The sequence below is a fragment of the Condylura cristata genome, unplaced genomic scaffold (genome assembly GCF_000260355.1).
Source record: "Condylura cristata isolate star-nosed mole 26May11 unplaced genomic scaffold, ConCri1.0 scaffold00015, whole genome shotgun sequence".
NCBI lineage: Eukaryota > Metazoa > Chordata > Mammalia > Eulipotyphla > Talpidae > Condylura > Condylura cristata.
This window is the reverse complement of record NW_004567116.1, coordinates 37,749,969-37,774,783: the sequence shown is the minus strand read 5'-3', so window position 1 is coordinate 37,774,783 and position 24,815 is coordinate 37,749,969. Positions and strand designations below refer to the sequence as shown.

At 52.4% G+C, this 24,815-nt stretch overlaps 1 protein-coding gene across 4 annotated transcripts in view; it reads left to right on the top strand.

Annotated features, from left to right (window-relative positions):
- The window catches only part of PDE2A (phosphodiesterase 2A, cGMP-stimulated), an 89,214-nt gene that overhangs the window by 22,298 nt on the left and 42,101 nt on the right, over positions 1-24,815 (top strand). For 3 of the 4 annotated variants that reach the window (XM_012725651.1, XM_012725650.1, XM_004683169.1), the window contains exon 2: positions 2,469-2,544. In XM_012725651.1, the coding sequence (XP_012581105.1) occupies positions 2,469-2,544 (76 nt within the window). Of the gene's footprint in view, positions 1-2,463; positions 2,545-13,451; positions 13,514-24,815 lie in introns of those variants that run through there. The other variant, XM_012725652.1, reaches the window with a different exon arrangement.

Here is a 24,815-nt window from a genome sequence, read left to right as displayed (position 1 = left end):
AAAAAAAAAAGTTTTGAGGTTTTCTTTGATTATTCATTATTTTTATATAAAATAGAAAAAATTGGGCAAGATTGAAATAAAACATAACCGTTGGGCTGCTGTACCACCCCTGCACCTCTGGCCTGTACCCCAGTCTGTATGCACAAATAAAAAAATCTTAAAAAAAAAAAAAAAAGAAATAACTTTTGAGTGTTGAGTGCTTTCAGGGGAGTGCCTGCCTGGAGTTGGGAGCCCAAGAGATGGTAGCTGTGCCAGGCGGAAAGGGCTCTTTACTGAGGGTCTGAGATAGCCGCCCCTAAAGAATGACTAGCTCTGCTCTGTTGCTGTAACAGAGCCCCTGGGTGTCTGTGTCCCTGCCCCAAACCTCTCCCAGGCTGTCCAGAGACAGACTGAGCTGCTTCCAAGGGCTCAGAATTTACCCAGAGCCTTGTGCTCTGGGCTCAGACTTCTTACAATAACCCTTACCTTGGTCACTCCCTTTTACAGAGCAAGAAACTAAGAACCTTCTCCTGTCTCAGCCCCTACAAGGTTTTCTACAGTATTAATAAGTAGGACAAATTGCCTCTACTCTGAAAATGCAGTAAAATACATTGATTTGGCCAGGATCACCTATGACAGACAAGCTTTCAACCCCTCCCTGAACCCAGAAGAGATAGAAGGGGAACCCAGAGGACAAGCCAGCCTTTAGGGAAGGACTCCTGGGGGGGGGGCGGTTTGAGTGCCCTCTGAATGATAACAGGCTGGTAGGAGCAGGAAGGCAAAGGGGGTGGGGTGGTGTGGGTAAAGGCCTGGAGGTGAGGATGAGTCAGTCTCTCCGTCCCTGTTTCCCGGGTAAAGCAGGGAGTATGAATTGAAGGAATAGCAGCAAGGAGGTCAAAGCTGGCAAAACTAGTGGGGTTAAGTCATAGAGAGCCTGGCATGTCAGGCTGAGGGTTTGGACTTTGTCGTGCTCGTAGTAGGGAGTCACCAGTAGTGTGTGAGCAGAGAAAGAAACCTGTCTAGAGCTGTGGGGGGAGAAATCCTGGCATGGAGGGCCTCCAAGTTGGTGGCAAAGCCAAGCCCTGCCCAGCCTATATACCAGGTGCCTGGACTGTGTCCAGGACTGGGTTCAGTGATTCAATGTTGAGGAAATCAGTCCCCAGGAAGAAAGGGCTGGGATGAATCAGCCCCATGAGATGGGGAGGTGAGGAGGCTGGGGGTTCACTGAGTCACCCTCCAAGAGGTTGTGAGGTGGGCAGAGAGAAGGGCCCACAGTGTGGTCCGAAGGATTCAGGCCAGACCACAGCAAAGGATCTCAGGGGAGACTGGCTGTCTTTCTACCATAACAGGGTTTGGTTCCCCTGACAGTTCTGTGAAGGAAAGAGGAAACTGAGGTCCAGAAACGGGGAAGAGGAACCCACCAAGGTCAAGGAGCAAATCGCTGGCAAAGACCAGGCAAGATCCCAGCGTATCCTCCAGTTCAGACACGGCGGGCCTCATGCCAAGGCCAAGCTAGAAATGTGTCTGTCCTGGCTGGGAGCTTTTCTCAATGACACCCTCTCACTCCCATCCCTCCCAGCCAGGCGGACAGCAACTAGGGCCGAACTGCACGGATGTGTTGGGACAGCAGGGGGCGCAGGTGCGTCACGGCTGCCGCAGGAACCTAAGCTCTGCGGAGAAATGCGCTCGGTGAGCGCGGGTCCCTTCCTGAAACTGGTCTGTGGGGCTCTCTCCGGCCCCTGGGGATGCAACACAGAACTGCGTGCCTGGGGCTGGAGGCCAGGGTTCCTACCCCCACTCAAGCCTGGTGCGTCCCTCTGTGTGTGAGCGTGTGTGTTTGTGCGCACGTGTCTCCCTCGCAGATTTGCTACATTTCCCAAGGCTTTCAGTGTTGGAGCAACCCCTAAAATTTCCCCCGATTTCCCCCTATTGCCCCGCCCCCCTTTTCTTGGAGTATTAAGTTCGGGGGTCCACGTATTGTTTGGGTAGCCTCTTTGCCCCTGTTGATCCCCCCCTCCCTCCGCCCTCCATTGCGCTGGTTCCTGCTCTGGGTCTCTGTCCTGGCCCCAGGATTTTTAAGTGGTGGAGGGTGAAGACTGTGACTAGACACGCGAGGGGATCTCAGTGGCGTCCCCTGCGAGGCAGTGAGGGGAGTGATGAAGGGGCAAAAGGGAGCGTAGGCTGAGAGCGGGCTGCCTGGCCGGGGACCCCAAAAGCGGACTGCTGGCTGAAGCTGAGAGCGGATAGGGAGGTGAGAGCTGCTGGGGTGGTGGTGGTGGGCGATCTGGCGGGGGTCCGAAGATCCGACGGGCTGAGAGGTGCAGTCGGTGGTGCGGGAGGTGGGCGGGGCCGGGGCGGACACTCGCGCGGGCCCGGAGAGCTGTCGCGGACGCGCTGACCGAGCGCAGCGGCCGGGCCGGCGGGCGGGCGGCTGCGAGCATGGTCCTGGTGCTGCACCACATCCTCATCGCTGTTGTCCAATTCCTCAGGCGGGGCCAGCAGGTCTTCCTCAAGCCGGACGAGCCGCCGCCGCCGCCGCCGCAGCCATGCGCCGACAACCTGCAGGTAGGGGGGCCCCCCCGAACTGGGCACGAGGAGAACCGGGTGTCAGGCAAGCACCCGGCTGGGTCCTCCACGGAGCGTTCAGACGCGGGCTCCAAGAGCCCTCCTGCCTCTGAACCATCCTCAGGGTGGGGACACCTTCCCCAGTTCTTAATCCCACTACTGTGCTCGGACTGCCGCCCTGACTCGAGCCCTTAAATGCCCTTAAATGCCCAAGGCACAGTCCAGACCTCACCCCTGACTCCAAACCCCTGTCGGATGGATCCAGGACTGCACCTCCAATACTGAACTCCCAACCCACATTGGGACCCCACTCCTCATCAACTGTTCGCTTCAAGCCTGGAGCCAATGCCTCCCAGATCAATGAAAGACCCCTGCCCAACCTCCTGAACCTCAGCAATCTCTCTATAGAGCTGAGGCCAGGCACATGCAGAACATCTCAGCTCCCCCCCAACCCTCCATCAATCAGGACTGCACCTCAGATCAGGGGCCTTACCCTAAGCTCCTGAACCTCTATTCCACAGCATCAACTGTACCCCGACTCAGATTCCCATGGAAACATCTGGATTGTAGTTCTCACCTGAGACTGTACCCCAAGTCCAAAAGCCTGGTTCCATCATGGGTTCCCTCATAGGTGGCAGGACCCCTCCCACCCTGTTCCTTCCTTCTCTCCCTTCCTCCTGAATAGAAGTCCCCTAATCTTTTCTGGTTGGTTTTACCCTCTCCAGTTGTTTCTCTCTGGGTGTGGTGGTCCCACTTTAATCTCTGGTTTCTCTGAGTCTTCCTGGGCTTCTTCTCTCTCTGCCCATTCCTCTTGTCTGGTCTCCACTGTCCATATGCCCACTTCTTTCCACCTTTTTCTTACTCCCTCAATTCCTCTAGGTTTCTGTCTTTATTCTAGCGACTTCCCTGGGGTCATCCTTTCCCTTTATAACTACCTCTGCTTTGGGGTGAAGAAGGTTACACTGGTGCCAGGCCAGTGTTCTGGGACCTTCGCCCTCCCCATGTTGTCAGGCATGGCACAGTGTGGGCGGTGGTGGAAGGGACTAAACATGGAGTTTGCAATCCTTGGGCGGTGCCCAGGGATGGAGGGTGGGTGGGAATCTGGCACAGTGGGATTCTGGGGCTCATAATTTATAACCCCCACTCTGTCCCTGCTGTCCTGGCCTTGACTGGAGGCAGTTGGGGCTTGGGATGGAGGGGAAGAGTAACTGCAATCCTGTCCGTTACCTGTGGTGGAGGTGTCCAGGGCGGAGTGAGTCTGGGCTGCATGTGCTTGTGTAGGATGGGCTGGCTTGCATGCGTTGCGTGTGCCTTGTGTGTGGCCATATGTGCGGTCATGTAGTGTTGTATGTGTCATCACGCGTGGGGTTATTTGGGGGAGATGAGTGGGGGCTTATGGTGAGGATTGTGTGTATGGCGTTGCATCCTGTGTGGGGCTAGGGAAGCTGTGGTGTGGGTGTGGAGTGGCAGCTGTATGTGTGATGGTTGTGTGTGCATGTGGTTGTGTGTCAGTCATCCTGGAGTTGCAGCCTGTATGGGGGGTTGTGTGTGTGGTTGTATACATTACTGGCTGTTGTGTTAGTAGGAAAAGCTATGTAGGGGCCTGATGACAGGTTTTGGACATCTTGGAGAGGGGAAAAGGTGAGCTGTTTGTATCCGAATGTTTACAGCCAGGTGACTGACTTCAAGTACATCCTGGGCTTGCCTGGGAAATATTTTAGAACCTGTGTGTTGGTATTTGAGTGCCCTGTGTGTGTGTGTGTGTGTAGGAGGCGGTGTGCAGACAGGCTTGTCTATGCTCAGGGACTGTGTATGCCCACAAACATGTGACATTTTGGTGTGACATTCAGTGTGCATATTATCTGTGCAGGGTGTGTCTGCGTGTGCCTGTGTCGGGGTGGTGTGTGTTGAATGTAACTGGATGTGTGTGCCTGTGGCTGGGACTGTGAGTGTGGGGTGGGGTGTGTGAGGTGCCTGCTGGGAGGCCCACTGTGAGTTTAGTGTGAAGTGTGGGTGTGTGAGCTGTGTGACTTTTCAGTGTGACATGTAGATTATGTGATCCTTTCTCCCTGTCAGTTGTTTATGTATGTGGTGAGGAGTGTGCGGGGGGTGTCTGGTGAGTTAGGGGTGCGCATGTGGGATGAGGCTGTGTAGAAGCCTGGGGAAGGTGCTTTGGGGGCTAAGAGAGGGTGCACATGAGGTATATGGGGGTCAGGAATAAGCTATGTTATGTTTGAGGGGTGCAGAATATAGCAGGTGTCCCATAAATGTTTGTGGAGTGACAGATGAGCTTGGCTGCCGTCATGTCCTTGTTTCCCTCCCCATTAGGTCCCTGGAGATGTCCAGTGACGTTCTTGTACGCCCCCCCCCAAGCCAGGCTGCCTCTACCCTTTGCCCTTCATCCCCCTTGCTTTGACCAAGGCCTTTGTCTTGGGTTTCCGGCTCAGCAGGCGCTGGGCAGGCAGGCGGGTGATGTAGCAGCCCAAGAACCTTTGTTCTTTTCTTCTTCTCTGGTCTCATGTTTGGGGGCTGGTGCTCGGAGGGGGCGGGAGGAGGGTGCATGTGTCCATGGGTCACTGTGTTTATTATCCCCTCACAGCGCTCAGCAGAGGAGTGAGGTCCAGAAGTAGTCAGTGAGGGCTGGGTGGTGTCCCTGGGGAGCCTCCTTGAAGTGGGCCAACCATGAAGTTTTAGTCCCATGTGTGATCCAGCGCCCTTCCTGACTCAGATCATCTGAGGGATGTCAAGCAGCCACACAGCCCCTTGTGCATGCAGGCCTGTCCCCGTTCCTTCTGTGTGGCCCCAGGGCTGGGAGCCAACCAGCCAGTGACACCTCAACCCACCTCCACTTTTGTTGACCCCATATCTGATGGAAAGTGACTGAGAGAGACCCTTTCTTGAAAAACAAAGCCTTCTCACACTTGAGGGACTCTCTAGAGAAAATTTTGGGACCCCCTTAGAGGGCAGCCTCCCATTAGGTAACAAGAGTGTGGCAGGCCAGAATGCCTTAGTGCTGGAAGCATGGAGACTATCAGGTCAGTCAGGGAAACTGTTACCTCAATGTCACATACCAGAAGGGTTCCTGAGGTGAGTGGATTTCAACTGGGCCCCGAAGGGGGCATTGGGTAGGCAGAGGAAGATGGCCTACAGCTGAGGAAGATTCTGGCCAGTTGAAAAAAGGGATCTTAAAGGTAGCTGAGCCTTCCCCAGCAATATGTCTGGCTTCGGATGGCCATCTGGGCCTCTAGCATGCTTACACTTCCTACCCCACTGTCTTTGACTAGACTCAGTGTCACCATCATCTTCGTCATCATCGTCATCCTTTAGTCGGCTCTTGCAAATTCCAAGCTCCTTTCACCAATGTCTCATTAAACCGATTAACTAATTCAATAGTCAAAGCGCATTTAGCAAGCACCTGCCATCCACCAGGCAGCCACAGTTTGAAGTGTATGGCAGTGACCAAACAGGCCTCAAGGGGCCTCTACCTTTTGTGCTTTCCCGGCCCAGACACACTGCTGGCCCCCTAGAGCCTGGGCAGACGGCCTTCCCTTCTGTATTCCCTCAACCTGCTGTGCCCTGGCTTGTGAAGCTCCAGGTATGCAGCCTGTGCTGGTGGGGTCTGGCTCCTGCCAAATGCTAGCTCCTCAGAGACTGGACTGGACTCTTCTCTCATGTGTTCTCAGCTGGGCCAGCATAGCCCAGATGCTCATATCGGTCATCAATTGTCCATACCCTCTGGGAGGTTGGCAGTCCAGCTACGCTCCAGGGGAACTGAGGCCCAGGATAGGGAAGGGATTTAGGGGAGAGTCTGCTTTAGACCCTCTTTTCACCAATATTCCCAGAGACCAAGAGAGGTCAAGCAACTTGTCCAGGCCTCGCAGCCAGGTGGCAGGACTGGTTCCAGGACACACTCTCTGGCCGCCAGGCTGGGCTCAGGCCCCAGCACCGCGCGGCTCCTGGCTGGCCTCCATGCTGCCTGTGGAGGGTAAACGATTATTAATGACCCCCCTGGCAAGGAGACAGGAAATGTTTCCCAGCCACGGTTGGGGACCTGCTCCCTGCCAGCCCCAGCCATCAGACCCACCCTGGCCGTGGTGTCAACGCCGAGGGGATCATCGTTCTTCACTCCTCCTACCCACCTGCCTCCTACTTCTCTGTCCTTTTGGGGCAGAGGAACAGAACTTTCTTTTCCATAGCTCTGTCTCTCACTGTTCCTTCAAACTGATTGATCGCTATCTTCTTTCCTGCCCCAAACCAGCTGAAAGTAGCCCCTCCTCTAGGAAGCCTTTCCTGAATGCCCTGGGAGGGGGGGCACCCCCCCCTCCAGTGACCCTCTCCTGAGCCTCTGAAGCTCCCCTTTGGTCCCACTCTGATGGTTTGCTCTGATGGCCTTAGGGCTGCTCGGGGACTTCCAGTGACCTGTCTTTAACTGCAGTCCCAGGGCTGACATATGGAGGATCTTCCCAGATGCCTCCTCAGGAAGTCCCCCATGTCACACAGGGACTCTTACCTCCTCCAAGCATCCAGCTCTGCCTTTCCATGCCACACATGGTATAGTGCCTTTGTAGGTGGCATCTGGTATGTGCCCAACAGAGAGGGTAGGTAGAGGTGACTGCAAGGTGGGCTTTAACATTCTGCCGTATATTCCCCTCAGTCAGGGCAGCAATGCCTCTGCCCTGTGCAGGTAGACAGACCCACACTAGGTACCACACTAGCAGGTGATGGGGCAGGAGATAAATGTTAGTGCTGGTAGTGTGTGTGGTGAAGGCAATGGATGGAGAGAAACTCAGGGGACATGGTGAGATAGGTCAGGAGCCCCTAATTCAGCCCAGAGTGGGAGGGAAGAAAAGTGGGGGAGCTTCCAGATGGGCTCAGGGATGAACCAGGAGAGGATGGTGAATGTGCAGGCCTCTGGTACCAGCCAGAGGGAGGAAAGTACACAGCTCTGCATCTATGCAACTGGATCGCAGATCCCAGGGTGGTTGGGTCAGCAGGACCAGGAGGTAGAGATGAAGCAAGACACAAGCCTGGCAAGGCTGGCAGGGGCCAAGCTGGGCAGGACTTACAAGGCACGCCTTGACTTTTTTCCAGAGGTGAGCTGGCACTAGGGGAAGGGTGAGAGCAAGCCAGACTGCTCAGAACCGTGTCTAGAGCAGTCTCCACTAGGTGGAGAGGGCATAAGAGGCCAGAGGGACAGTGGGCAGACAGGAGGAAACACTGAGGATGGACGGGAGAGGACGGAGGGCCTAGGGGTGGCGGGGGGTTGGTCAAATGTAGACGTAAACAGAACACGCCATCTCGGTGTCTGGTGGGCACGTGATGGTTTGAGGGCAGAAGTCTGTGTCTGTGTCAGGCCCTTTCAGAATTGAGATATCTCAGGATGGTCTTCCAAGGAGGTTACAGAGACCAGGAGCCCCCAGTGCCCCCACCCCAGGGTGGGGGTGCTGCCGCATACTCACTTCTAGTATGGGGACTCGGGTTCTGCTCTGGGCAGTGTGTTCAAAATTCGACAATGAAAACAATCTGTGAAATGTACTATTTAATAAAATCCAAATTCAAAATGTATGAGTACATCCCAGAATGAATTGAATTATAAATTCATGGGAATGCTAAATATACATGATGGTCCCCATGTCAATTACAAACCTCCATCACTTCCTCCCCTTTGGGCCCAGCTTCCCCAAAGCTGTGGCCTTGACTGGAGCTAGACCCCTGGAGCTCCGGCACACCAGCTTTCAGGGCATGTCATCCGGGGAAGCTGACTCTGGCTGGGGCTTCAGGTGTCAGGCCTTTCCTGCCCAAATCCTTCCTGGGGGAGCTGGTTCCACGCATCCCCTCATCTGTGGTTGTCATTACTGGGGCGGGGGAGGAAATTGCTGAGAGATGAGGTGCCCATCATAGGATAGAAGGGGGGCAGGCAGTAGAAAATGTAGGGTGCAAAGTGGAAAGAATACTATTACCCCAGCATAAATACTGGGACTGCAGAATGTGGAGTTGCTCCATTTGGGGAACAAGGAATGTTGAGGTCCCGACTTGCAATCTAGGGTCAGGCTTGGCTCAGTCCTGCCCTCGGGGAATCTTGCACAAGGCCATTTTCTGGGCTACATTTTCTTACCTGTGAAAGGGTCATATCTCCAAGGGGTAGATGAGCTCTAGTTCTCGGGGTTTCGTTCTGAGTATCTGGAATTGTCTGAAATAGTTTGTGGGGCTGTAGCCTTCCATGGCACAAATCCCTGTGTGGATGTGTGTGTATGATTCTGGCATTCTGTGACTTTAAGATGCTGAGACTCCAGGAGCTGAAGACATGGACATTCTGTGAATCCAGGATTCTAGGATTTGATGAGTTGATGATTCAATGATTCTAAATGGGGCTGCTGGGAAGAGCTGCAACCACCTGCCTTGTTAATGTCAGTGTTCAGTTATTAAAAACATAACAAGAAGCAATGGAGACAGATAGCGCGGGATGCAGGCCCCACCCTGAGCGGCGGGAGGAGGGGCTGGGCTGGCATTGGAGGGGAGTGGAGATGGTCACATGGACTGTCTCTTGCCACAGCAGAACTGTGTGCGTGCATGTGTGAGGTCTACTACTCTCTAAGCTTATGGGGTAAAGGGTCACTTCCTCCAGCCCCCTGCCTCCATCCCTCTACCATTTCAGATTACAGCACAGGGAGGAGTGCCCTTTCCTCTCAGCCCCTAAAGTCTCTGGACATAAGTGGAGGAAGGAGAGGCCTGTTCACCCTCCTTCCCCGGCAGCCCTAGCCTGAGGGGAAAACAGGACATAAACACTTCCTGGACATGGATACGGAAACACACAAACCCCTGGCTGTGAGGGCCCTAAATACAAAGGGACTCTGGCTAGGGCAGGAGCCAGGGGGATGGTATGGGCTCTGAGTAGTGTCCTCGCTACAGGACAGGGAGCGGGGTACCCCAGAACCCACAACCTGTCCATTCTAAATAGGTTTTGCCATCCACCGGATCAAGACAAAACATACTCTAGTGTGTAAGGCCTTTAATGGAAAGGAACTTTAATACAATTAAATGTGTGCAATACAGAAAAGGGAAAGAAAAAAGTTTCCAAATCAAGCACCTGAAGTTGTCCATCATCCCCTCAAGGGTAAATGTCCAGCCAAACAGCGTTGGCCCAAAGCAGGGCCTCGGAGGCCTGAAAACCTGCCACAAGTCTAAAGCACCTTCTGGGGGGACCCATAAGGAGTCAGAAACAGCCAAACAAATCTGGAAGGAAAAGAACAAAGTCAAAAGAAAGATCAACGTTGCCATTGTCAACCTCCCCACGGGTCTCTCACCCGCGTCCGTTTCAACCAGTCCAGGCCCTAAAAGCAATGCAGCTTCTTCACACGTCTCTGCTCCACGTGCCTCCTCCAGGTCTCCTTCTGGCTCTCCATCCTGCTTCCTTCCTCCTTAGTCCCCTCTCTAGCTTCTTCTCTCTGCCCTCCCTTGGGAAGAGCAGGGAAACTGGACCCTCCCCTTTTCCTGGGGAAAACCCTGTAACATCCCATCGGTACCCCTGGAGTGTAGGGCCTGGGCGGACCCTGTTGGTGCCCTGGGAGTCTGGCTGCGGGAGGCCTAAAGAAGGGCAGTCCCAGGCCAGGGGGCCTAGAGAGCCCATGACTGATGGGTGCCCTGAGGGGCAGAACCCACGGCCTAGGCTGACCCAAGGCCAGACTGCCTTTCAAGAGGCTTGCTGCCCCTCAGGTTGTACCAGATGTGGGGTGGGGGGATCCCAGGTCAGGGAGGGAGCGTCCAGGCGGGAGGGAAGGGCTCAGCCCTGTAGAGAGCCTGTTCTGCCTGGTCCCTCAGAAGCCTGTACCGCTATATGAGTCAGCCTGGAGGGGCGTGGGGGTGTTCACAGACCAGGGAATGGAGGCTAGGAGCCTGACTCCCCATTCTGGGTGCTCCTATTACCTGAAGCTCCCACTTTCTCTTGGACCACCTGGGAGGCAGGTCTTAGGTTGGGAAGGCAGAGCCCTAGCCTGTCCCTCTTCGATTTTTCTCCTTGCACAGACCAGAAGACAGGTGGGGTGCCCATTAGTGAGCCCCATCATTCACAGTGTTCATTGTCTACCACATCCTGTCTTAGCTCTGAGGATGGAGTCCCCAGCAGAGAACCTCCCCAGCTGCCCAGCCCACAGTGCCTCCTCAGGGTTCTCCTCTTCACTGCCCAGTCTCTTCTTTCTGCTCTTCTATTCCCCCTCCTTACTCTGCTTCCCCTCAAGTTCTCTCTGTAGCCTTGTGAGTCTCCAACTCTGGCTACCGTTCTGAGTCTCCCTCAAGAAATGGCTAGACTTTGAAGGGTGCTGCAAAATGCAACCCTTTTATTTTTCAGAAAGGCAAAAGGCTCAGAGAGGGAAAGGTCTTGCTTGACGTTACACAGCAGGTGGTGGCAAGGCCTGGGTGGTGGCAGGGCACGGCCCTTGGTGCCAAGTGTCTTAGAGGCTGAGAACTGGCTGTGTTATGACCAATCCCAGTGCCGAGAGCAGAGAAACCTGATGGGTTTCTCTCCTTAGCGTGGTACTCTCCACCCCTCTTCTTCGCTCAGACTCCACTCCCCTCTGTCACTATGCCTGCTGCGTGGCTGACCGCTATCTCAGGTAGGCCCTGTCTTTGGGGCCCAGGTCTGTGACTGGGATGTGCACCCTTCCCTGCATGGACACAGCCATGTGTGAGGACATACACGGTACATACAAGTGCCGGTGACAACCTGCCTGCCACTGGAGACTGACCTGGAAAGGAGCGGTGCCAGCACCTCCTCCAGGAAGCCCAGGGCCTCTCCGTCCCACTGGCCCTTTTGTGCCAGCTGAGTTTTATGAGCCTAGGTTCCTCCTTGGGAACCCCAAGGGCATAGCGGGCTCTCCCCCAGTCCTGGAGTACACCTCTGTTCAAGTTCCTTCCTCTGTCTCCAGGAGGGGCTCACAGCTTCCTCTGTCTGGGTGGGGAAGTCCTGAGGTCCCAGAGGACAGTGGGACAATGGGGAGGCGATAATAGATGAGACATTTCGTCTCCCGCTGGCAGGCTCCTCCCTCCTCTGACCTCCTGACCCTGGCCTGGGGGCCATGAAGACAGGGGTCTTAGTTGGACCCCACCTCCATGCCCTCTCTGTGCAAGGGTCAGAGAGTCAGAACCTCAGACTCTGACTGAAGGCTGTGAGGTCCCAGTGCCCAGGGAACCAGCATCATATAAGCAGGGTGGTGGAGATTCCTGGGGTCTTGGGGAAAGAACAGATGGACTAGGTTGGGGTGAGGGCAGGAAGGCAGTTAACACTGAGGCTGGGTGGGATTACCTAGGAGCTGTGAATCCCCAGCTGAGCTGCCTCACTCTCCCCATGAGGAAGTGAAGTCTGAGTTGGGGAACCTCTTCAGGGAATGCTAGAGGGGCCTGAAGGATAGTGGGAAAAGTAAGGGAAACTAGCTAGTTCGGCCTTTAAGGGGAAGGGGAAGCGCTGCCCCAGGCAACGAAGTAGGTGGCCCTTCTGAGACTGGGGGTGGGGGGGTGGGGAGAAGACTGCCTGTGGACAAAAGGGAAGGGCCTGGGGTCAGGTACTTATCTCCACCTTCGTCATTTCCTGTGCAGGACTTGGCCAGGTCAGCGGGGTCATGGCACAGAGGGAAGGAACAGGCCGGAGCCAATGTACACCAGGCTTACAGTAGACTCAGGCACGCGGGCTACCTCATCACACCCTGGGCTGCAGTCAGTCCCCCACGGTCACCCTGGGAGATGACCACATCGAGACCGTCATCCCCCACGCAGCCAGCCCGGGGAACACTCAGGCGCAGCTGCAGGGAGACCACACAGGACACACCGGGACACGTGGGACAACCAGACACCCTGCCACAGACACACCACAAGCATTCACACGCCAGGTGCAGCTGCTGTCACCCCTGGGGAGCCTTGGAGAGCCACAGATTCCAGCAGTCATGGGCAGGCGGCCAGGGCCTGGGTGCAAAGAGGGGGCACCAGGCAGGCTGGTGCCTCCACTTTGCACGCAGGCAGGGAACCCATCACTGTCCCTCCCATCCAGACTGCTCTCCCCCTGGCTCTCTGAGTGCTTGAGGCTGTTTATTTCCTAGCAGGGATGGGTGTGCCCCCCCTCCCCCTCCCGGTCCCCACCACCCGCTTCCGAAGCTGCCAAATCAAATCAGCCAGCCCCTGCGCCCGCGCCAGGCTGGCATGGCGGCCAGCAGCTGACGGGAACGGAGCCAGGCTCAGAATATCCCACCGCCTGTGCCTGTCCGATGCCCGGGTGCGCTTGTCGGGTGGGGGTGGGGAAGAGTGGCCAGCCCCTGGGCAGTGCTTGTCAGAGAAAAGGAGGTTTCTGGACACCACTTGGGTGGTAGACTCCCAGAGAACGAGTGAGGGGTTCATGATGCACCTGCCGGCATCTGAGTTGCTGTGGAAGGGGTGCTGGGGGGAGTTGCACGGGGAGTCCTATCGTCCAGATGACTAGGCGGCAGGCTGGGGGTGGGGGTCACGGGGGTCATATTTCCAGAACCTGGCTGGGAACACGGCCTCTTGGTGGTGAGAGCTGGACTTTTCAACCCCGTTTTAAAGGTGGGGAAACAGGTGAGGGGGAGCGGAGTTCCCTAGAGAGAAGCTGAAGTGGAAGAGGGGGCCTCAGGAAGAGTGAAAATGTGGTCGTTTCCACATTTTCTGAAAGAGTGTGGTTCTGTTTCTCAGCATGGAGTGGCAAGAAAACACCAGAGCCAGAGGTGCCCATGGGAAACAAGGAGCACAAAGGTGTGTCAGCAGGGTGCAATCACACAAGGCTTCCTGGAGGAGGTCCCGTGGGAGACAGCAGGCCTGGGGCCTGCCAGGGCCTGAGGTGAAGGCAGTTTGGGGAGAAGGGGAGAAGGCCTGGCAGGCCTCAGCTCCTGGCCTTCTTGTCTCTACAGCTGGCCCGGATCCCTTTGCAAGAGAGCCAGTGCACGCAGGGAGTAGAGACGCCGGACTGGAGGTGAGGGCTCAGCGGAGGGGGGCGTGGGAGGGCTTGGGCGTGGGGGCACAGGCCGGGGGTCAGTCTGTGCATCGCCCCCCACCTCTGGGAGGACTGGGAGGCTGGAGCCGAATCCCAGCCCCACCCCTTTCCATCTTAGTGCCTCCCCACACCAAGACCCTGCCCCTGACCCCTATCTGTTCTTGCCAGGGGTTCCCTCTGAATGAGGATTCATCCTTCTCCCAAGTCATCTAGGAATCATTTTAGAAGCCTCCCTCCCTCCTCCTGCCCATCCTCATCCAACAACTCCCTGTTGGTTTTCTGCCCGAAGTATTTCCTGGATTCCTTTCCTTCTCCCCATGCCCGCTGCCTGCCTGAGTCTCCGACTGGCCATCTTTCCCCTGGATGCTCAGTGGCTGTTTGCTTTCAGTGGTCCCATCCTCCACACGGTGACCAGAAGGCTCTTTCTAACAAACACTTGCTAGAACTTGTCAATTTCCTGCTCAAAAATTCTCTGTGCTTCCCATCTCCCTCCACCTTGGCAGCCCCAGCCAGGAAGACCACAGGCCCCTCTCTCCACATCCATTTCTGCCCCCTGGAAGTGCTCCTGCTGGCCTCTTCCCCCTCAGTGACCCAAACCCTCTGGGCTCAGCTCTAGCCTCCCTCCTCTGGGAAGCCCTCCCTGCCCTCACGCCCCTCCTCTGAGCTCTCTTACTCTGGCGCTCAGATGCCTGGGACTTGCTGCTGGCTCTGGCATTACTGCCCTGTTTTCTCCATGACGTGGCTCTATGTCTGTCTGGCTTGTCTTCACCTCTAAACTGCTGCTCATAAGCCCTAGCAAGGTGCCCCCCAATGTGTGCCAGGTGCAGGAGTGAGAACACTGCCTTAGATATCTAGAGCATCATCCCTTGCCCCTGGCTTACGTTTGGGGTGCCGCATAGAAATCTTCACTGCTCTGATGGACCTTGAGCAACATGAGATGCAGTGCAAGTTGCTTGTGTGTGTGTATGAGAAAGTGGATTGAGGGGCGAGACCAGCATGAGCCCACTCTCATGCCCAGAGCCCTGGATCCATCCCTCCTCTGTGCCACAGCTTTAGCCAGGCTCCCCTATTTAACCCTACAACCTCCTTGTGAAGAATGCTGGTATTCTTCTCCTTTTATATTTGGGGATACTGAGGCCCAGGGTGCTCACCCAGTGAATGACTCAGGGGACAGAGCTAAGAGTGACACCCCGATGAGCCTCCCTGTTCCCCTGCCTGCGGCAAGACGGGGACAGCAACACGGCCTGGTGCTCAGCCTGGGCTCACTGCCGGGACATGGGGACAGACCCTGGGGAATGTCCCTGCACCTGGCTGCTGGAGAAGGAGGGAGAGGGAAGGGCCCAGGAAGTCATTATTAATTTATCTATTGCATGGCATTCCCCATGGGGCGGGCTCCCTCCAGAGCCGGACAGATGGTGTTCCTGGGAACCAGCAGTGTCTCGGCAGCCACTGCCACCCGCTCGGCAAGACTGGATTTGTCATCCTCCCAGGAAGTCCTGAGGGGAGAGGGCTTTGGAGAAGCTGAGCCCTCCTGGGTGAGGAAGCTGGGCCTGGAGGGAAGGAGCTAGGCCCCAGGCTCCCTGCTTGACTTCTGTGAATGTTCCCCTTCTCCTGGGCCCTCCCTCTCCTTCTGAGCCCCGCTGTGCTCACTCTGGCTACTAGGCCTCCCCGAATCCTTCTAATTTCCCCCCTTTGCTTGTCTTCTCTCTCCCGCTTTCCTTTGTCTGGTTGCTGCCCCCCGCCTTCAGACTGAGGATTTTAGGCCACAAGTCATCAGCTTTCAGCACTGCGCTACTTCGTGACCCCACACCCACACCCATGATTAATATCTGCCTGGCCTCTTGGTAGAGCCTGCTCTGTTTCAGGGTCCTGTGACACCCCATCCTGAGTACCCAAGCAGATTGCTCACCTTGGGGACTCCCCAACATAGAAAGATAGGACTAAAGAAGGTGGGAGTCCCAGGGTGTTGCTCAGACTAGAGGACGAGCTGGAAGAAGCAGGAAGAAGGAGCCTGATGATGAGCCCTCCTTTCAGGGTAGAGTCCGGGAAGACAAGTTGGCCTCATCTAGTGAGCAGAAGGTACAGCTGGATGGGCGTGCGCTCAAGTCCTAGCACCACCACTTCCTGGGTGTGTGACCTTCGGCCAATCCCTTAACAGCTGGCACCTCAGTCTCCTGCTGTCACAGCGGATCAGAGCTCCTTCACTATTGGATGTAACTGCTGCTGTTGGGCCTGGCACAGCAGAGCTGTGGGAGAAGTTACAAAGACAGCATGTGTGAGATGTCTGGCTCTGGCCTGGCAGGTGTCTGGGGAGCTGCTGTCCTCTGTCTTCCCTCCAGAGTGAGGTCCTTGAGGCCAGGACTAGGCTGTGCTCCCAAGGAGCAGGTTGCCAGGCCAGGGTAAACGGAGGTCTGCAGGCCCTGAACACTGGTAGAGGCAGGATGAGAGCCAAGAGAGCAGGGCTGCTGGGCCCATCCCCAGCTCTGGGCATCTGTCATACACTCTCTTGGGTGGCTCCCTGGCCCCTGTGCCAGCCTGCTGGCTTGGGGGAGGGGCCCTTCAGGCTAAGCCTGGTGTCTTCCTTCAGGGCCGGAGCCATTACTCTGTGGATGTCCGACTGAGGCAGTTCGGGTCAGTGAACTGAGCACACTGGATTCATGCATGCTGTGCTGGCTTAGATCTAGATGGGGATGGGGCATGGGGGATGGGAAGTGGGAACCCAAAGTGGTGCAGGGGCCAGGGGAGAAACAGACATGGACGAGGGCACAGGTGTCCGTGGTAGATAACCACCTGTGCTGCCCCACTCTGTTGCTGCCCATGGGGTAAGTAAAGACTGTGCTCTTGGGCATGACCTGCCTGCTGGCTCCTCATCCCGCCTCCTGTCCCCAACCTGGCAATACTCACTCCCCAGGGTGCCAGCTCTTCCCAGCCTCCCTGACTTGGCCCACACTGACTCCTCTCTGGAGTGCCTTCCCTTTTTTCTCTACCTACTCCCTTTCACACCCCAGATTAGATGTCATCTCCCCTACGAAGTCTTCTCAGGCTGCTCCCTCGCCTCTCATCAAGTCATTTTCTCTCCTTTCCTGGGCACCCATAGTCCCCAAACTTGCCTGAGCTTACAGTCTGGTAACTTGTTATTCTCTGTGGTCCTTCATCTTTCCTCTTCTAGCTGTAAACAACTGGGGTATAGAAACTAAGGCTGGGTCTCCATTGTCTCTCCTAGGCCCACACGGGGCTTAGCATAGGATTAGTGCCTGATATGTGCTCATGAAACATGTCCTGATATAATGAGAGTAACTGTGAGAGGGCTGGAATAGTTCCAAGAAGGGGCCAACGGCTGGATTAGAGGTTGTCTTGGAGACGTCCTGGAGGGGGTTGCCTTAGAACTTTGAAGGATGGGGGGGAAGGTCAAGGCTACTGGCTGATGAGGTCTGATATCAGCTGGATAGTCGGAGAGATGCCTGTAGTTGACTTGAGAACAACTAGCACAGAGCAGGGACCAAGCAGATGGAGGAGCTTGGAACAAGGACCGAAGCCCAGAGTGGGTGGCAGAAGGCTGGCTCTGTGCTAGTCACCCAGAAACCTCTCTGGCCCTGGGCCCTGGGCCCTGGGCTGATGAGGAAGGCTTGTTCTCAGAGTCTGATGCCACCAGTGGGGAATAAGAGGGTCTCATGTAGTGGCACAGAGGATGACAGGGCAGAAGAGAGGACGGTCCTAAAAGTGGGATTCCCACTTGGGAGGGCGGGGGGATTGAGAATGCCCCATGGTGAAAGGAGCAGCTTGTGCAGGGTGAGCTCAGAAGAAGGCCAGTACCAGTGAAGTCAAGGTTACTGGACAAGGAGCACTGGGGTGAGGCTGGCGGGGCCGCTGCAGGCAGCACTGTGTTTAAAATTCTTCGGTGAGTGCTGCTAACTAGCAGATGTGCCAATCTCCTCCTGGTCTCTGCACATCAGGAGCAAGTGGCCTTGATGATGCCCCGGATGCCCTGTGGCCTCGAGGAGCTGCTGCCAACAACTCAGCCATGGCATCTGGCATCTGTGGGGGCCCTGAGGCCTTGCCATCTGTCCGTGCCCACCTGTCGGGCCACACAAGCCTGGGGTGTGCCGGGACTGGGGTCAGGGAGGCTGTCTCAGCCGCCACCGCAGCCTGTCTCTCGTCTGTCTGTCCGTCCATACTGTCTGACAGAAGACAAGGCAGAGGTGGGCAGACACAAATTCTGCCAACCAGAAGCAGGGAAGGCTGAGACCCTGGAGAAGGTAGAAGCTGAGAAGAGGTCTGGGCTTGCAGGCAGGCCCAGACCAAGGGGGTCCGCCTCTCCGAGGGCTTGGCATGGAGGCGCAGAGAGAGATGGGAAGTGCACAGCAGATCTGAGGCAGGGTCAGATGCTGTTCCTGGGAGGAGGCTCCCTGGCTGGCCCCTCCCCCTCGGCCCTGCCTGGCCCTTGGCTGTAAACACAGAGAGAACAAGTTCCGTTTCCCGGGAAATATTTATCTCAGGCCGTGTTGGGAGCGTGTGCTGGCCTCTGCATGTCCTTCCTGCGGGCTGGCCAGGGGCAGGAGGTGAGGGGACTTGGCAGCTGTGGGGGGCAATCTGTGGGGTCCCGAGTCAGGGCCAGGAAGGGAGTGCCCCACGGCCCCTGCTCGGAGCCAGAATCTAAATGCTGGTGTAGAGGAAGGGAGAGAGAGTAGATAGGAGAAAAATCTGTTTTTCTCGACACCACACAGTGTGAGTCTCCCTTGCTCATGCCCTGAGTTCATCCCAGTCAGCCTGCCTCTCCCTGGTACTTGCCTCCAAGTTTTTGCTCCTATCTGGTGTCCCTCTTAGGGAGACCTTGTCTTTCTCTTCCTCTCTACTTCCCAGTTCTCACCTGACTCCTTGGGAGCAGCCTGGTCTGGTCTCAAGCTGTTCAGGCAGTGTAGACGCTTCTTCCAGGTTACCCAGGCCCCTCTCCTGGGAAGTACCGGCTTGGGCCCCAGGGCGCAGGGCAGGGCCCCCAGGCAACGCCTCTGCTCTTCCTCCCAGTGGAGCAGCACAGGCCCTGCAGGGGGATTCAGGCCTATTGAATTGGGGGAAATCCCACAGGCTCAACCAGAATGAGGAGGGGCAGAGAGGCCTGGGGTTCCTGCTGGCTGACTCTTGGGCTTTGGGCTGTGTGTCCCAGCCCCGGCCAGGTCCGTCTGGGGCCCTGACAACAGGAAATCCTTGAAGGAACAAGCAGTGGCTGAGGACTCTGAGCACAACAACAGGAAACAGCCTTGACATGGGGCAGCAACTCTGGTGACTGTGCCCAGTCAGGAGGGGCTGGGTGAGCTTGTAGGACCAAGGTGATGCTGAGGGGGCACGTGGACACTGGGGCAGCATGTGTTCTGCTGAGTGTATGACACCAAACCTGTGACATTATATGGTGTCAGCATGTGACCTCAATCAGCGGCTACTGTGTATAGAGAGAGGGTGAGCGAATGGGTGTGGGCCAAGGTGCTGTGTGGTGTTGAATGTGATCCTAAGTGGTACGAAGTGTGTGACATGGAGCACGCATGACATTATGAGGATCAAATATGTAAGCATGAGCAAATGACACTGTGCGGTAACAGGCATGTCCCAAATATGTGGCACTGACACTGAATTGTGAAAGCGAGTGTGTACCCCAAGTTATACAATCTAGTGAGGTATGCATCCATGGGTGGAACATGGAGTGGCATTATATGTGATGCTGAGTGACCCCAAGTGACCTCTGACATGAAATATGGGACGCTGTTTTTGGTTGACAGTATGACATGTAAGCGCATGACACTATCTGACAGCCTCATGGGAAGACTCCCACGGGTTCAGGCAGCAAAGTGACCCGGTCCCATTTGTTTTTGAAAGATTGTTCTGGCTGCAGAGTGTATGTGGCGTGAGTTGGAGGGGCCGGGAGGAGTCAGGCAGACCAGTTGGAGGCTACCGAAGTCATCCAGGCAGAGGGAGGTGATGCTTGGGCTGAGGGACGGCGAATGGACGAACTTTGGAGATAGTTGGGGCAGAAATGACAGAACTTGCTGCTGGTGAATGAGAGAGAAAAGAATACTAACCCAGATTTCTTGGCGAACCAAGTGATGGGTGGTAGAACTTACTGAGAAAGATGAAGACTGGAACAAGGGCAGGCTAAGTGGGACAGCAGAGGGCAGAGATTGAGTCCTGTTTCGGACACAAGTCGAGCATCTAGGTGCCCAGAGGACAGCGGAGGCCAGGCTGGGAGTATACTAGGAGCTGACGGGTGTGGGTACTTTATTAAATCTAGCTGGGGTGACGCTAGGAGAGAACACAGCAGGAGAAGAGGTGAAGACTGAGGCCTGAGCCCCAAGCCCTGTACATCTCGTCCTCTGGAGGTTGGGGAGGTGGGAGAGGAGCAGCAAAGAGACAGGAGGAGCAGCCAGGGAAGGAGGGGAGGAGACCGGGAGAGTGATGCTAGAAGCCAGGGGAAGTCAGAGAGGAAGGAAGGAAACTGTGCTGGCTGTGCCCCATGGACCAGTCAGCGGGATGAGAACTGTGTCAGGGACCAGTGGAGCCAGAATCCAGATGACCCGGGTCGTGGTTAGTGGGATGTGAGGACAGAGCAGAGTCAGCCTTTGGAGATGTTTGGATGTGAGGGTTGCAGAGAAGTCTGTAGTCACTGGCAAGAGGTGTGAGGTCAGGGAGATTAGCTGTTTTTTATTATGGAATATTTTAAACACACCTAACAATAGAGAGAATAATACAGTAAACTTGCCACATACCCATTATCCAAATTTAAGAGTTACCAAGTTTTGGCCACATTTAGTTCTGCTGTCTCCTTTCATATACTCCCTATTTTATGTTCTTTTTTTTTTTTTAAAGATTTATTTATTTGTGCATACAGAACTGGGATACAGGCCAGAGGCTCAGGGGCGGTGAGAGGTTCACCAGAGACAGAGTGGGGAACAGAACAGGCAGATAGACGAAGTACACTGCTGAGGGGAGCAGCGGGCGGGTCAGGAAAGGTCTGCCACGCCATGTGGTCTCCTCCGGGGCAGGCGGGCATCGAACCCATGCGGAAGCGGCTTTAGATTCTCAATGCTGTGCTTTAACCCGCTGCGCCACCAGGGAGGGCCCTATTTTTTGTTCTTATACAACAAGTTTGTTTTTATTTAAAAATTTTCCAGTTGTAGTGAAAATTAATTGACATATCATTATATACCTTTAAAGCACATATAGCCTGCTGGCTTGATTTATGTAATTGTAAAATGATCACCACGGCTAAAATCCATCTTCTCATAGAGGTGCAAAAAAAATAAAAGAAGAAAAGAGAAGAGGGGAATTCTTGTGATGGAAAGTGTCAGCACTTAATCTCTTAACAACAGTTCTACAGCAGTGTTAGCCATAGTCATCATGCCGTACGTTATATCCCTAGCACTGATTTAATTCTTTGGACTGCCTTCTCATTCCCTCTCTCCACCCTCTGCCTCTAGTAACCACAAGTCTGATTTTTTTTTTCTATGAGATTTATTTTTAGATTTCACATACAGTATTTTTTACTATCTCACTCTCTTCACTTAGCATGACACCTTCAAGATCCATCCACGTTGCTATAAAGGGTAAAATGTAAATTTTTAAAGGGTAAAAAGGAAATTTACAATTTCCTTTCTTATGGCTGAATAATAATCCAATATATGGAGATACATATTTATCTATGTATGTATACATATGTACACATATATGATCAGTTTTATAAGTATGTTTTCTACTTCTGTAAAAATGTCATTGGAAATTTGGTAAGGGTTGCAGTGAATCTATGCATGATTTTTGGTAGTATTGATACATTAACAATATTAAGTCTTCCATTATGAACATTGGACACCTTTCCATTTATTTGTGGCTTCTTTGATTTTTTTCATCATGGCCTATAGTTTTCAGCAAAGAGATCTTTCACCTTCTTAATTAATTTTTCTTCTAAGTTTTTAATGTAAATGTAATCGAGTTCTCTATTTCACATTCAAAAACTTTGTTATTAGTGTACAGAGTTATTACAGATTTTTGTTTATTAATTTTGTATCCTGCAAACTTGCTGAATTCACTGTTTATATCTAACAGTTTTTTGATTGAGTCTTTAGGATTTTCTGAATATAAAATCATGTAATTTTCAAATAGAAATAGTTTTGCTTCTTCCTTTTTAATTATAATACCTATTATTTCTTTTTCTGACCTGTTGCTCTAGTTAGTACTTCCAGGACTCTGTTGATTAGGAATTGTGAGTGGACACACTTGTCTTGTTTATGATCTTAGAGAAAAAGCTTTCAGCTTTTACCATTGAATATGAGTTTAGCTGTGGACTTAATTATATATGACCTTTATTATATTGGATATTATATATCCTTCTATGCCTTACTTGTTAAGTCTTTTTATTTATTTTTGCATACAAGAACTGGGTACAGGCCAGAGGTGCAGAGGTGGGGTAGGGCGAGAGGATTCAGCAGAGACAGAATGGAGCAGAACAGGCAAATCCACTAAATACACTGCTGAGGTGAGCAGCAGGCAGGTCAGGAGAGGTCTGCTGTGCCATGTAGGTCACCTCCTTGGCTAGGGATGAAGCTCACGCCACTGCAGTTGCAGCTAGTTTCATAGTGTTGAGACTTAACCCATTGGGCCACTAGGGAGGCCCTGTTAAGAGTCTTTAATCATAAATGGATGTTGAATTTTGTCAAGTGCTTTTTCAATATCTGTTGAGATGACCCTATGATTCTTTTCTTTCTCTTGATTAATGTGATACATCACAGTGATTGATTTGCATACTTTGACCCATCCTTGCATCCCAGGGATAAATCCCACTAGACCATGGTACATGATCTCATTCTTTTATTGTTGAGAATTTTTGCATCCATATTCACCAGGGATGTTGGTCTGTAGTTTTCTTTTCTGGTAGTATCCTTTTCTGGTTTTCAGCCTCATAAAATGAGTTTGGGAGTGTTCCCCCTTCAGTTTTTTGGGAAGCACTTGAGAAAGACTGGTGTTAATTCATCTAAGTGTTTGGTAAAATTCAGCAGTGACACCATCTGGTTCTGGACTTTACTTCATTGGGAGATTTTTTTTATTATAGAGTCTATGTCCTTGCTAATAATTGGTCTTTTCACATTTTTTATTTCCTCCTGCTTTAGTCTTGGTAATTGATTCTAAGAATTTTTATTTATTTAATGAATTAACATTGCATTTTAACATTATGTAAGGCTTAGGTGTGCATCATAAAGAATGTAAGAATTTTTTCACTTTTTGTACATTTTTTAGTTTGTTGGTGTGTAAAATAGCTCATAGTAGTCTCTTAGGATACTTTGAATTTTTTTGCTAATGCTTGTAATGTCTCCTTTTTCACTTTTGATTTTGTTGATTTGGATCCATTCTGGTTTTTCCTTGGCTAGTTTAGCTAAGGGTTTGTCAATTATGTTTACCTTTTAAAGAACCATCTCTTAGCTTGGTTACTTTTTCCTGTTCTTGATTTCTGCTTTAATCTTATTTCCTTTCTTCCGCCTAACTTTGTTCTTGTTCTTGTCTTTATAATTTGTTCTTTCTTAAGATGTAGAGTCAAATTGTTTATTTTAGGATTTTCATTTTTCCTTAATATATGTATTGTTATAAATTTCCCTCTTGGAACTGTTTTGCTGCAACTCTGCTTTATGTTGTGTTTCCAGTTTTGTTTGTCTCAAGAAATTTTATTTTGCCATATTTTTAATTATGGTAAAATATATGTAAATAAACTTACCATTTTGACCATTTTTTTTTTTTTAAAGATTTTATTTATTTATTTGTGCATACAGAACTGGGGTACAGGCCAGAGGCTCAGGGGCGGTGAGAGGCTTCACCAGAGACAGAGTGGGGAACAGAACAGGCAGATCGACGAAGTACACTGCTGAGGGGAGCAGCGGGCGGGTCAGGAGAGGTCTGCCACACCATGTGGTCACCTCCGGGGCAGGCGGGAATCAAACTCATGCGGAAGCGGCTTTAGATTCTCAGTGCAGTGCTTTAACCCGCTGCGCCACCAGGGAGGGCCCATTTTGACCATTTTTAAGTATGTTTATCAATAGTGTTAATTGCATTCATATTGATATGTAACCAGTCTCTAGAACTTTTCCATCTTGCAAAACTGAACATTAAACAATAGTTCATCCTTGCCCTTGGAAACATGCAAACATTATCCTGCTTTCTGTCTCTATGATTTGGAGCACCCTAGGAATCACATGTAAGTGGACTCATACAGTATTTGTCTTTTTGTGATTGGTTTATTTCCCTTTACAGAATGTCCTTAAGGTTCCTCCTTATTGCAGCATGTGCCAGAATCTCCTTCGTTATAGGGGCTGAATAATATTCCATGGTTTGCAGACTCAGTGACTGACCACAGTGGTTCATTCATCCATGAATGGACTCTTGGGTTGCTTTTGCCTTTTGGCCATTATGAATAATATTGCTATGAACCTAGGTGTGCAGATATTGCTTCAAGTTTCTGCCTTCTTCTTGGGGATATACCCAAGTGGAATTGCTGAAACTTATGTTAATTTTAATTTTAGCTAATTTTTAGAGAAACCACCATATTGTTTCCCAGATCAGCTGTACCACTTTAATCTCCATCAATTGGTACTAGAGTTCTAATTTCCCCATATCCTCAATAACACTTATTTTCTGTTGTTTTTTTTTTTCCTTTCTTTCTAATAGTAGCCATCCTAATGGTTATGAGGTAGTATCTAATACTGGTTTTTATTTGCATTTCCCTAATGAATAGTGATGTTGAGCATCTTTTCATGTGATTGCTGGCTATTTGTGTATCTTCTGTGGAGAAAGGTCTTCAAACCCTTTGCCCATTTTAAAACAGGTTGTTTGATATTTTTTTCTGTTTGAGTTGAGCTCTTTTTATATTCTGGATATTAAAATATGATTTGCAAATATTTTCTCCCACTCTTAGGTTGTTTTGCTAACATATTTCGAAGCAAAACTGAGACATGATGCCATTTCACTGAGTGGAATGTTTTTTTAAAAACAGGAGGCCCTGGATAATGTTCAAAAGTGACAGTGTGACAAAGCCAGCGCGGACCTGTGTGCATGACGCTATTTGAGAATGACACTGTGGGCATCAGAATATGATATGTGACACTAAGGGTGTAGTTCACCCTCACTGAGGGTGGGCAAATATTTCATTTCATGTAACCATGTGACATCATGGACATTGTGACTGTAGCTCAGCATGTGGCCCATGCCATGTGAAGGTGATAGCAGTCGTGTTCCTGTGTGTCATCCTGGGTGGTGA